Source organism: Danio aesculapii, chromosome 9, assembly GCF_903798145.1.
Source record: "Danio aesculapii chromosome 9, fDanAes4.1, whole genome shotgun sequence".
NCBI classification, from domain to species: domain Eukaryota; kingdom Metazoa; phylum Chordata; class Actinopteri; order Cypriniformes; family Danionidae; genus Danio; species Danio aesculapii.
Window position 1 is genome coordinate 24,174,662 of NC_079443.1, and position 13,048 is coordinate 24,187,709.

At 36.3% G+C, this 13,048-nt stretch overlaps 1 protein-coding gene across 1 annotated transcript in view; it reads right to left on the reverse strand.

Annotated features, from left to right (window-relative positions):
* Nucleotides 1-13,048, reverse strand: part of neb (nebulin) — an 87,020-nt gene that overhangs the window by 19,766 nt on the left and 54,206 nt on the right. Inside the window, 15 exon segments of the mRNA XM_056465244.1 lie at nucleotides 2,407-2,517; nucleotides 2,914-3,018; nucleotides 3,467-3,571; nucleotides 6,157-6,261; nucleotides 6,359-6,472; nucleotides 8,174-8,278; nucleotides 10,990-11,091; nucleotides 11,172-11,282; nucleotides 11,374-11,484; nucleotides 11,564-11,668; nucleotides 11,752-11,856; nucleotides 11,954-12,058; nucleotides 12,140-12,244; nucleotides 12,342-12,449; nucleotides 12,537-12,638. Coding sequence (XP_056321219.1) covers nucleotides 2,407-2,517; nucleotides 2,914-3,018; nucleotides 3,467-3,571; nucleotides 6,157-6,261; nucleotides 6,359-6,472; nucleotides 8,174-8,278; nucleotides 10,990-11,091; nucleotides 11,172-11,282; nucleotides 11,374-11,484; nucleotides 11,564-11,668; nucleotides 11,752-11,856; nucleotides 11,954-12,058; nucleotides 12,140-12,244; nucleotides 12,342-12,449; nucleotides 12,537-12,638 — 1,599 coding nt within the window.

Here is a 13,048-nt window from a genome sequence, read left to right on the forward strand (position 1 = left end):
TGAAAACATCACTAATTATTTTGAAGAAAGTGCACAATGTACGATTGTTAAGTGTGACGTCACACAAAGCTGCTTCCAGGTCCAAGCGATATATCAAACTGACTCAACAAATGGTAATAATAAACGTTTACAAAGCGTTGTAATACTTTTGATTGCTATATATATACAGGGATGGGCAGTATTTATGATACATGTTTTTCAAATACGTATTTTAAATACAAAATTGTATTTTGTAGTTTGTATTTGATAGGGTTTATGAAAATGGATTAATATTTTGAATCAAAAAATTTAGTATCTTGTATTTTTGTATTTTTAAAATACTGTAAAATACTTTGTAATAAGTCTACATAATGACATCATAAAAATGTAGCCTTTGATTGGCGCTTTCTTAGTTATTTGCCAAGACTTGATTTCTGACTCGAAAATTTATTAATTTTGAAAAAGTTGATCAATGCTTGGGTTATGGATGGAAATTATGCATCACATATAAAGAAAGTAACAGACAAATAGCAGGGGTAAATTTGGGAGCAGGTCAAAATCAGACAGGAAAATAATACAAACAACATGAAAAGTCCTACAATGATGATACCTACAAAAAATAAATTGGCTGTTTCAAATGCCAGAAGCTGATATGCAGGTGCTTTCAAGAGATACAATTGCAATCAAGAGATATAATAATATATATTCTGACTCATTATCTGCATTAAATGGTTTTTACAGTGAATAAAAAAGATCATCTTCAAGGACTTTCTGTATGAAATTTGTACAAAATCTATACTAAAATCAAAGAGAAAAACAAGTTTTTTTTATTCATAAATGTGTAAGTTTTATTAATAAAACTTATACAAGTTACGTTTTTAGTACAGTAGAGGTGAATGAGGTGCCAAGAAGCTGACTTAAACTTGCTCAGAGAAAAGCTGTTGTTATCAATCATTGTTTACTTCAATAATGCAGTTTAATGGTGAAGGGATTGATTGAATAGGCCTAATGATAGAAGGTTTGCGAAAAAAAAATGTCAAGCTCCCTTGTAAAAGCACTATTTTTAAAAAAACAAAATACAGTATTTTATACATACATTTGTGGCTGCTGTATTTTGCAATTTATTTTGATACACTTAAATTGAGGTATTTAATGTTTTATTTTAAAATACATTTCAATGTACTTTTGCCCATTCAGGGTTCAACGCTAGGGATTTTTTCAACTGGACCGATTGGGCCAATAATTTCAGATTTTTACTTGCCCTGGCAAAATTTTCAGTGGCCCCACCAAAAACAAAAAAGAGAAGTTAATAGCTATTTTTTTAGCCACATATTTTAAATAATGTGACAAAAATAATGTCTGTGAATCTTTAATTAAAGTATTTAAAAAATGTGAATAAATGTATAATGAGAAAAATTCAAAGTGTTATGCAAAAAAAGAAGTATGGAAAATGTGCAGGCATTTTATTGCAGTTCTAAATTATTTAACAAAAGGTGACCGACTTGTCATACTGACGGCAAACAGTGCAAAACATCACTTCATTTTTTTCGTTGTGTTGTACCCACGTAAAGGTCTGCTTCCAAGACGTTAGAAACAGACATTTTCTTTTACCCTTATAATTTGATGTTGCTGCCATGTTGCCGTCACTTCACTACTGGTTGTTACCAGGTTATGGGGAAAAAAATAGCATGCTCAAAACATCAAATCAGACAAGAGGAACCAAAAAGCAATATGGTGTTTACGACCTCACAGAGGTCACATTTAAAGACTTAAAAGCACAAACTTAAAAGGCAAATTAACTTTAGTGACAAGGCAGCACTGTCCCAATCGGGCAAGTAATGATCATGTCTACTGTCCCAAGTGTTTCTCACGCTGGCCACGGGCCATCGGGCAGTCGTTATTCTTGAGCCCTGCCATCCCTGTATATATTTCCATGCCTAATATATCATTATAGCCAGACAGTGATTAGTTTTTTATAAATTATTAAAATATTGGTGTCTGTGAAGCAGAAAGTCATGTACATCATGATTTTATATTTCAAAATTCAAATTAGTAGTGGTTTGGACCCGGAAACAGTATACCATACGTCACGACTTAACAAGCAGATAACTCTGGCTTAAAATTCAAGCTTCTGAAAGGCTGGAAATGGCTAAAATTAAATTCCCTAATATTTCCAGGCTGTGTCCAGTGACTGTGGGAACCTTGTGAAAACCAGCACCAACATAAAACACGCACACACACACACAGATGTTGGAAGGGGAAGGGAATTATTGAGAGAGTATTACAACGAGAGGATGGTTCATGCATACTAACCATAACCTACTCAGGTGTAACCGGAAACTTCACTCATGTAAGGATTATCATGTGTATGTGGTCTTAGTATTATTACCAGGATGGAAGAAAGAAAATATGAGAGCTTCATGTTACCTCGCTAACAATTTTGGTGGCGTGTCTGACATGCATCATGGCAGGGGTGACCTCCAACCCAGAGAGGTTCTTTCCTTTCATTGTCATCTCAAAGTCCTTCTTATACTCTTTCTATCCACCGCAAAGATAGAAGAGTGAGACATAGATGAAGGTTCAGGACCGCAGGTCTTGTACACCATGGTCACACTGGTTCCCCCAGTCGCAGAGTGACATTTTCACATTTTTCATAATGTATTGAGTATCTTGATGTTCACTTAAACTGCTTTCTACCATCAGTAAAACAATCAAAGCAGGCTTTAAGCACCTGAGACAAATGCACTACATGCCTACCATATTTCCATGGGTCCTGGTTGGAAATTGATGAAGTCCAGTTACTTACCAGTATTAAAATATTTGTGTCCATATAAAAGCAGACTGTCTGAGTTCACACTGACTGGGTTACAGAGACTAACTGAGCAATTTAAATTTGCATTTGCTTTGCATTGAGCTGTGGTAACTTGTATTTACCTGACTCTGCAGATGCTGAGCCTCTTTAGCAGTCACATATGTTGGAGTCTCAAAGTCCAGCATGGCTTTGCCTCTTTCTTTCTCATATTTCTCCTTATACTTCACCTGCGGTCAGACAAAGCCCAGTGGTGAAGAACACACTAATAAAACAAATGCTGAGAAAAAGAAATTGAATCTGAGTTTGTTCTGTGCTTCTTATTGTATGTAGAATAATAACACAAACACTGACAGTCCATGAAGAGAGCTTACTATTTGCTCAACGGTGTGGAAAGTTCATTAAAAACACAATGGATGTTTATGGTGTTTTTTTCACAATATAATATGTCTTTGGTTTTAATGATGAAGTGACACATTTTTACAGCTTTGCTCTTACAGAATGTACAAATGAGTCCCTGTAAAGCAGTTTTACAAGACAAACTAACCCAAACAAATAAAATGTAAATGATAAATCTATTTTAGCTGTGTAAGACTGACAAGGCGGAAAATGAAATAAACAGGTCCAGACTTCTTTTGACGTCAGCTGCAGAAAGCTCCAGAACTGTATGTGACTTACATGACTCTGCAGCTCTGAGGCCTCTTTGTGGTGAAGCTGCTCAGGTGTGTCGGGTATCATATGGTAGTGACCCCTACTCGCCTCAAACTTCTTCTTGTACTGGTACTAAAGAGGAACGGTCAATAAAGTAGCTCAATAAAATCAAATGGAAATCCAGTGCTTCTTGTCTCCCACATTAAAATGGTCAAAATGACCAATAAAAGGAAAAAAGAAAAGAAAATAGGGACCCCCTCTCAAAAAACACAAAAAAGGAAAAAGCATAACACTGCTTGACATTAACACTGATGCTGAAATCAGATGGCTCTAGCTCCAAATAACCATAACATCATATTATATTAAAAATATTAAAATAAAAAACTACAAGCTTTCAAACTTCCTCCACTAAGCTTGGCACAGACCTGTCTTACTTTTATTTTACTCCTCCCTGCCTTTACATTTTCCCAAAATCTTCCCCAAATTGCCCTCAGAGTTAAACTTAGCAGCTAACCCTTTAATGTTAACCTGTTCTGACTTTGCATGTGTTCACACTTTTGGTTCAGTTAAAACAAATTTTGATCATGTATTATTTTAAATGATTACAAAGCACAACGTATAAATGTCTAAATTCGACATTCGATAATAGATTTATCATCACGATCGTGAATCTGATTGTACTGACTGGCAAGGTTAAAGTTAGCTCCGCAAGCGCGCCTCCGCTAACGGTTTTCAAAACGAAAGCAAGCGGAAGCAAGCAAGCTTCTCGAAGCTATAGAAAAAGCAACCACGACGGAGAAATGAACAAAAGAGGAAAGCCAAGAAGCAGCTAAATGAAACACAATTAACTGACCTGTTCAATAGGTACTTCAAGTCAGTTTAATTTATTGGAGTCTTGTGTTCATCAGCTTAGCTAGACTGCTAGCAAGTGTTAGCATATTCACAGCAAACAAAATTCATAATAGGCTATCGCAACAGTGTTAAATCATTTTGATGTTTTTATTGTGCACACGTTCTAAATTCGATATTAAAGAACTTTAAAAATAAAGGCTGTAGCTCATTCGTGAGGTTGACTTTTTTTCTTCCGTCTACATTAGGATGGTCAGTTGGCACCAACTTTGGAGAGAGGTGGTCCCACAGATTCAGCTGAAGCGTGACGTGAGATGACAGGTATGTGAAGTTAATTACATATGTTTTGTTATATTGGAAACATACTATTATTAATAGTTTTATTAATATTATTAATTATTGGGTATTTAAGTCATTTTACAACCAGAATTTGTTTACCCTGCTGAAAAAAAACAGCATATGCAGGTAAGGAATGTGATGATGCTGGTTTCAGTGTTGGTCTCAATGCTGGTCTTGCTGGTCTCGGTGCTGGTTCTGACCAGCATTGAAACCAGCAAGATCAGTATTGAGACCAGCAAGACCAGTATTATCACCAGCAACACCAGCATCAAAACATACTTTACCAGCATATGCTTTTTTTTCCAGAAGGGTAACCTTGTTTCTGCATTTATAAACAATTATGGGGAGAAGTAAATAACACATCTGGACTTCTTATTAATCAGGGCTGCTTTACTTTTTAAAGGTTTAATTGATTTTTATGTTATGGTTTTACATGTAATAATAGAAATTCAGAGAAGAAAAAAAATAGCATTGTTCATGACTACAAAATTTGTTTTGGGTGGTAGGGAGTGGTTGGAAGTGTATGAGATTAGCTGGCCTGAAAATGTGTGCCAGTCATTTATGCCTCACTGCTACCTGCATTTTTGCATGCTACTTATAAATGAGTGCATTAAGGCCAGAACACAGGATTATTTTGGATGCTGGTTAAGTTCTGCAACAAAATATACGTCCCATTACAACATAATACTTGGATCAAATAAACATTGAGAAACAAACCAAAGTGTGAACACAGCCTTAATAGCCTTTACCTGTCTGACACAAAGCCTGTTATTAACCTCCCCAATAAGCCACATAGGCATAGCAACTGTAAAACTACCTACCCTACCAACCAATCAAAACACCCCAGCAACCATATTTAACCATTCAGAAAACATTATCAACAGTAAGTAAAGTCATTTCAGAATACAAAAAATATTTTAACTACCAAGTTTTCTACATACTACATATCCTACCAACATTTTTTAAATAAGCCTTTCAAACCTTCCTAAATATTCTTCAAGGTTACCTATAACCTTTTTAAACTCGCTTCAAAATGATTAGATAAAGGTGTGTCAATCCAGCATTTAAGGTTTGCACACATTACAATGGAAATGAAAAATGTAAAGTATATGGGAACAATGAAAAAAAATGCATTCAGGGAAAGGGGTTTAAAAAAGATTCATCAGGAAATGTTCAAAAAACACGGAAAAAATGAGAAGTTAGTGTGCATTTGAAACAGCACTTGGAGTGTTAATAAAAAGAAGAAGAAGAAGAATAGTACCAGGGTCAAACAAGAGCGAAAATGGAGGTAGTTAAAATCTAATGCTAGTAGTTGTTGTAGTACTTTTAGAATCGTTAAGATGAGGGTCACTACCACATGATAGCCTGGAATGAGTAAATAGTTTAAAAATGAGAGCTTTCTTTAAAGGGTGATGGATGGAAATGTGATGTTACACTGTTACAGTGTGTAAGATGTTGATGTGAAAGGAAGTTATGAAAGGAAATGTTGTGTTGATGAAAGGAAATGAAGCTGCTTGAAATAATCTTACATCACTGGCCAGCTTGCTAGTGCTCAAGTTGTGTTGCATGGACAGAGATTCTGCCATGTCTGTAACAGGCTTGTGAATCTTCTTCAGGTCACCTTTGTATTTCACCTACATGATATATTCATGAAAAAACACAACATTTATCATTATTTGTGATGGGTAATATTTTTAAATACAAAAAAGTTTTTTTTAGACTTGAAAGCACCTCGCTTGCAAGTGTATTAGCATCCTTCAGAGTCTGATAAATCTTGCTGTTCTTCAAGTCATACTGTGGTCTTTTTCCTTTCATTTCCTTGTCAAACTTCTCCTTGTACTTCACCTTTTGAGAGAGGACATTGACATTGTTAGCTGCTGTTACTGATATATTATCAAAGTCGTATGAGCCAAAATGCTTGCAAAAGCACAGAAACATCTATCATTTTTTCATGCAATAACCAGAGGATAGAAAAGTACACAGAAAAGATTCTTACAACAGGGCCTAATACAGTATGAATCAGATCATGTTCAGATTGTACTAGTCCCAAAAAGGAAGATCAAAACAAAGTTCAGAGCATTCAAACACACCACAACAACATACAGTATACGATTTGTTTAATTAAAGCTGAAGTGTGTGATAGCATCACCAAACCACTGGACTCAAAATATATGGAACAAAATAAAGATGAAATAATAATAAATCATGATAAAACTGTCATTTTAGGTGAACTGTCCATTCAAAATGTCTTACTTAAAGAAAAACAACACACTTCAGTTTTAATTGGAAGGAAGGTGGTAAAAAGGATGAATCCATTCCCAGAGATACTGAAAAAAAAAAAGCTCCAGATCTGTGAAGGAATCACATTTATGACGTCAAGCAAAGAAAGCCACTGAGGAGTGTGTGGATGAAATGATTGCTTTAAATGTTGTGTACTAAATTATAGTACTAAAATACTGCAGTCATGTCAAGTGTGTTTTTGGGGGGAAAATGACAGCAGAGACTTGAATAATTTAGTAACTAGTGTTTGCTAGTGAATCTACACACTCCTCAATACAACAACAAGCAGCAGACTGGACACCAGCTTTTTAAACCAGAGATACAGGTCATTCATATGCCTGAAACACCTTGTTGCATGCTGGAAAAAACATTCTGAAATTGATTGATTGAAAAATTCTGCTAATAATTTAGTTTTTTTTTTTAAACAGTGATGGCCTATGAGCTTATGCTTGGCAACAAGGCAAAAGCTTTGATGACAAACACAAAAATAGACAAAATTAGCAACAAAAGGACACAAAAGACCAATTGGGTGGTAGTGGAAAACTGAGAGGGCAACCACATTGAAAAGCAACAAAAATATTTCAATGTCTGCAGAACCCAAAAAGTCTTTAAATCTCATCAAACTGAGTGCCACTGGAGTACAACAACTAGGTCAGTCATAGATCAAAAGAGAACAGAGACACTAGACAGACAGAGAAGTTGCAAATGTCCACCCCAGGGGCTAGGGACCCTTCTTACATCACTAGTCAGGGCACTCATTTTCTTAATATGCCGCATCTGAGGAGTGTCAAAGGAGGCAGCACCATGGAGGGATGGTTTTTCCTCCACCTAAAAAGCGCAGTGAAATGGCAGGGTAACATCAATGAGATGGGACAGAACAGAGAAAAATGAATTCATGAATGAACAGATGGACAGATTAAATGGAAAGGAGAAAGAAGGAAGATGAGAAACAGGAATAAATACAGGGTGGAAAAAGGGAGCAGATTGCAGATGGGGGTGATACAGATTACAAGAGACACTCAGGGCTCACATAGACAATGACAATGGTATTAATGCTGATGGGCATGAGAAGCACTGCTGAGGCGTTTCAATCTACTAGAGTTATCATTGAGTGCTATTGCAAAATGATGACATGCAGCTGTCATGATGAAGGTATAAGGAAATACATAACCAGTGGTTTCAAACTAAACCTTTGGTGTTCTTTGTGGATACAATAAAAGTCTTTGAACCGCATCATGTCTTCTGTGGAATTGCTAATGGTATTACCTGACTGGTTAGTTTGGACACCTCAGTAGCCAGGGCGATGTCAGGACGGCCGAGCAGTGTTCCACCACGACTGGCCTCCTGTCGAGCCTTATCACGGTATCCAATCTACAAGAACAGTTTTTGCAACCATTATTATTTGCAGTTACACATATATATATATATATATATATATATATATATATATATTTTTTTTTTTTTTTTTTTTTTTTTTTTTTGCAGACTTTTAAGCATTCAAACTTTGCCTAAAATAAAAATCTCAATTAATTTAACATTTTAACTCTACAATTATTGAACGATTATTTTATTATTTATTAAATTTTTTTGCCCTCAGAGTTCACTGACAAGTTTTATATGCCGTCTAAAGGCATCTCTGTCAATGTAGTGCAAAGTAAGGCTCAAGAATGAGTCCATCGTCCTACTTGACCAGAGATCAGATGTGCTGCAAAGTGGTCGCAGAAGTAGAAATCAGCCACAGCCTTTAACAGAGCCGGGTCATGTGACACGTAGGGAAAATAATTGAAAAAGTTGTCCTGGAAAAATTAGATCGATTATAGGTTCTTCTGAATGTCGATTTTGATTACTTTTCGATTAATCACCCAGCCCTACTTATGTAACTTTTGTTCAGATTTAGATTCACAAATACATGTATACTACTGAATAGTCAAACCAACACTATCTGCAGGGTTCCTATAGATCATGGAATTTCTGGAATACCTTGGAGTTTTTAAAGCTCTATTTCAGACATTAAAAGGGATTTTTTGGTTTTAGTCAATGAATATCAGGGAATTTGGTGTGCTTTCCATATATCAAAATGTAAATTTTCTATACCACATTTTCTATTATGCTGTTTTGACAAATTGTTATGCTTAGTATTTTTATTTTTCAAAATCTGTGGTAAATGGTCCATTGCTGTCCTTATAGTGGCTAATAAAGTCATGTAAAATGATATTCAAGCTAAAATAATTTTAATATTGTTATTATTTTTAACATATCATTTGTAATGATATATATTTAATAGGCCTAGGGCTATGCTTCCCAACCTATATTGGAGACATATTTTCTAAAAAAATACAGTAAAGTGTAAAAGTATGTTTATTACTAAGAAAACCAAAACAACCTTACAAAATTACATTTTAATCAAACGCATCGCATTACATAAGGTACACATATAGTACCGTCCTATTTAGTATTGTGAAAAGGCAAAGCTGAAAATCTATGGTTAAAGCGCCACCCACTGGTCAAAATCTGCAGGCACACTTACTACCGTCGCAGTGACGGCAAGCCCGGCGGCAGAGGGAACATCTGGATAAGTGTTAACATCTGTATAAGCACAACAGTGGCCTGTTTTTTCCATTAATTAGATGGCATGGAAATTCAGCTTTTTAGCCAGTAAAAGTTATGAAAAAGACTTTAAGTCTTGTAGGTGGCTTATGAGCCTGCAAATTATCAAGTATGTGACAGGGTTCGAATGGCAACTGCAGTTTGACCATATACCAGTGGTGCCTAACCCTGTTTCTGGAGATCGACCTTCCTGCAAAGTTCAGCTCCAACCCTGATCAAAAACACCTGAATCAATTAATCAGGACCTGAACAGGACTTGATAATTACAGGCACGTGTGTTTGATATGGGTTGCAACTGAAATCTGCAGGAAGGTCGATCTCCAGAAACAGGGTTGGTCACGCCTGCCATGTACCATGCATTTTGGAAAAGTATAAACACCTTGTTTTGGTGGAGTTTTTCTCACAACATCTTTCATATAAATTTTGTATTAGGTAGAGTAGATCAGTGATTTCCAACCTTTTTTTTTTTACATGAGACCCCCTTTTCCCCTGGAAAATAATGTAAGGCCCCCCTCAACATTTAATGATATAATCGCTCATGTAAGTTTGCAGTAAGGATGGCAAAAAATGTTGTTTTCAAACAAACGGTATGTTCATTACTATATCTAGATATGTTTATGCATGAAAAATAGCCTAATGTAAAATATAAAAGCAAAACATCAGTAGGCCATTTGTAACAAAAAAATGTAAGCCTTTGACCTTTAAATTGGCCCTATATTAGTTGCCAATTTTATAAAAGTTTCTTGTCAGTAGCTGTGACATCCCTCATCTCATTTTTTTGTGTGTGTCACTTCTTTTGCCTTGCGTACAAAAAATACTATGTTGTAGTTTTGTGGATGAGTTGCTCCAAATGTCTTATTAATTTGGCCTTATGCATACGTTAGCAAGAACTTTGGCGCAGAGAATGCCTTGTGGCTGGGTCAGGGACTCTTTGCTTCGAGACAATAGAATAAAACCATAGTTCAGGTAACTATCTTGGTATTTCCTGTATTCCGTGTTTTTAGTATTGCTAGCACTGTGACCCGAAATGTTTGGAGCTTCCTCACCTGGGTCCAGTATACTTGGGTCATTAGCATTAGCTGATGAAGGCGAGTCTTTTTTGTGGAGGACGAATTACAAATTAGTTCATTTTTTTGGTTAGCCAGGGAATAAAAAGAACTAAGGCAACATGATCGTTCTTAGTTGTCCACTGCTAAGAAATTTAAAAAATATGACGTGGCCCCCCACAGAGCTCACTGAGGTCCCCTTGTGGGTCGGGACCCCCCTGTTGGAAACTGCTGGAGTAGATAATCTATTGAATGTATTTACCTCAAGAAGCTCAACACATTGGATTAACGAACACTTAATGTAATAACAGAAGCCTTTGAGCATTCAATATACGTCAACGATAGTCTTCAATAGTTAAGATTAGGTGAGTAAATGATCGCAGAATTGTCATAGTTGGTGATAAGCTGCCCTTTTATTGTGGCCCTCACCTCACTGACGAGCTTAGCAGCTTGAGTGGCTTTCCTGATGTCTGGACGATCAGCAACCGGGGTGTATGTCAGCTTGGCTTTAGCCTCTTGCTTATAGGCAATCTACACAAGGAGAGATGCGGGATTTGCATTTATTTCTTTTTGACAATATTATTTGAGGTTGATACTTGTTAGTTCCTTACGTTGCTTTGGTTCTTGGCCACTTCCATGGCATGTTGCACTTCAGGAGGAGCAATCATTTGGTTGTAATTAGACTTGCCTTTCTCCTTCTCAAACTTCTCTTTGTACAGTTTCTGTGGAAGGATTATGTGTGCGTATGATTGCCATTTACAAGAAATAAGGGTTCTTTTAACAGTTTGGTGAAAATCAAATATTTCGACTTACAGCACTTGTGATTTTGGCAACCTCTTTGCTGTGAGCAGTTTCACGAGTTTCGGCAAGTGTGGTGAAGCCACCTGACTGGAGATCCTTTTTGCTGGCCTCTTTATATTTGGACTGTGGAAAAAGCAAAATGCTCATTTTAATATATCCAAAATGATCAAATATTGAATTACAAAATTAAAATGTGCCATACCTCAGACACAAGATTGGCCACTGATTTAGCGTGAAGGATTTGGGGAGTGTCATGGACAACCATGTACTGACCCTTAGCCTTCTCATACTTCTCCTTGTATTTAACCTGAAAAAACATGACTTTGTTTGATAGATTGTCTATCCATATATGTCGATTCCCAAGTGTTTCGTATGAACAATAGCACTCACATCACTGGCGAGCTCAGCGTTCTTCTTAGCCAGAATGGTATATTTATCATCAGTGACAGACATCACGCAACCCTTCAGCATTTCCTTATCATACTTGTACTCAACCTGTGGATTACACACACACAAATCAGTTTATCAATCTGGAATTATTCTCTCTGTCAAATAAAGATGAACCTATGGTTGAATATGGAGGGGTACGAACATCACTCTGCTGGAAGCTGTTCTTAGCGGCATGGACAAAATCAGGTCTGTCCACAGTCCAGATCCATTTGTTCTTTGTAGCCTCATACTTCTTCTTGTAATCAAGCTACGCGGAGACGAAACAGAAATAATAAGAATACAGCTTGTGATTCAGTTTCACAGATGCTCAATCCAGATGCAGACTCACATTGCTAATGTTCTTGTAGGCTTCTTTAGCGGCACGAATTTCGTGAGCATCAGGTGCCATGTTGATCTGAGCTTTGTTTCTTTCATACACTTCCTTGTATTTCAGCTGTAAATAAAGAAGATTGAAATGAAACATACTGAGGTAGAAAGAATTTGAATAGAATTTGGTTTCAGTCTGCGAACATAAAGCTAGAAGGACTTACATTGCTGGTAATCTCCTTGACCTTCTTCATGTGCTGGCTCATGGGAGTGTCATGTCCAAGTGTGTACCCTCTTGCTTTGGTTTTGTTGTATTCCATCTTATAGATGATCTAAAGAAGATAACACATCGTTAACACATTCACATTTGGTGGGATGAGTATTTCTCAATGATACAGCCATATGCTGATGGTACTTACATCGCTGATCTGCTTGCTGCGCTTGGCGACTTGATATTCAGGGGTCTCCAGCACTGCGGTGTATTTCGACTTGGCACGTTCATACTGCTCTTTGTACTTCCACTATAGGAAGTCATGGACAAGAAATGATAGTCAGAGACTTATTTCAGAGACCACATTTAATTTTCAATAAAGCTTATCTTCTAGATTTGTTCATTGTTAAGTTATGGCTGATCTTACATGAATGGAAACTATGTTCTATAATAAAAAGCATACTGGTTAGTAGGCCCACACGGAATCTGCGCGTGCAAAAATCCGCAGATTTTTATTTACTTGTGTAAATGTGTGTAATTTATATTTATCTAGTTTTTAAATTAATTTCAGTAATAATATTGGCTAATATGAAAGTGTTTATTTGATTTATTTACGAAATAGTTTGTAAAGTAATATTTTCTGTCTTTTAGTAGATATATTATATGATAGACCTGCTTTGTTTACCAAATAAGGGGATCTAGATGGATATGCATTTTAAC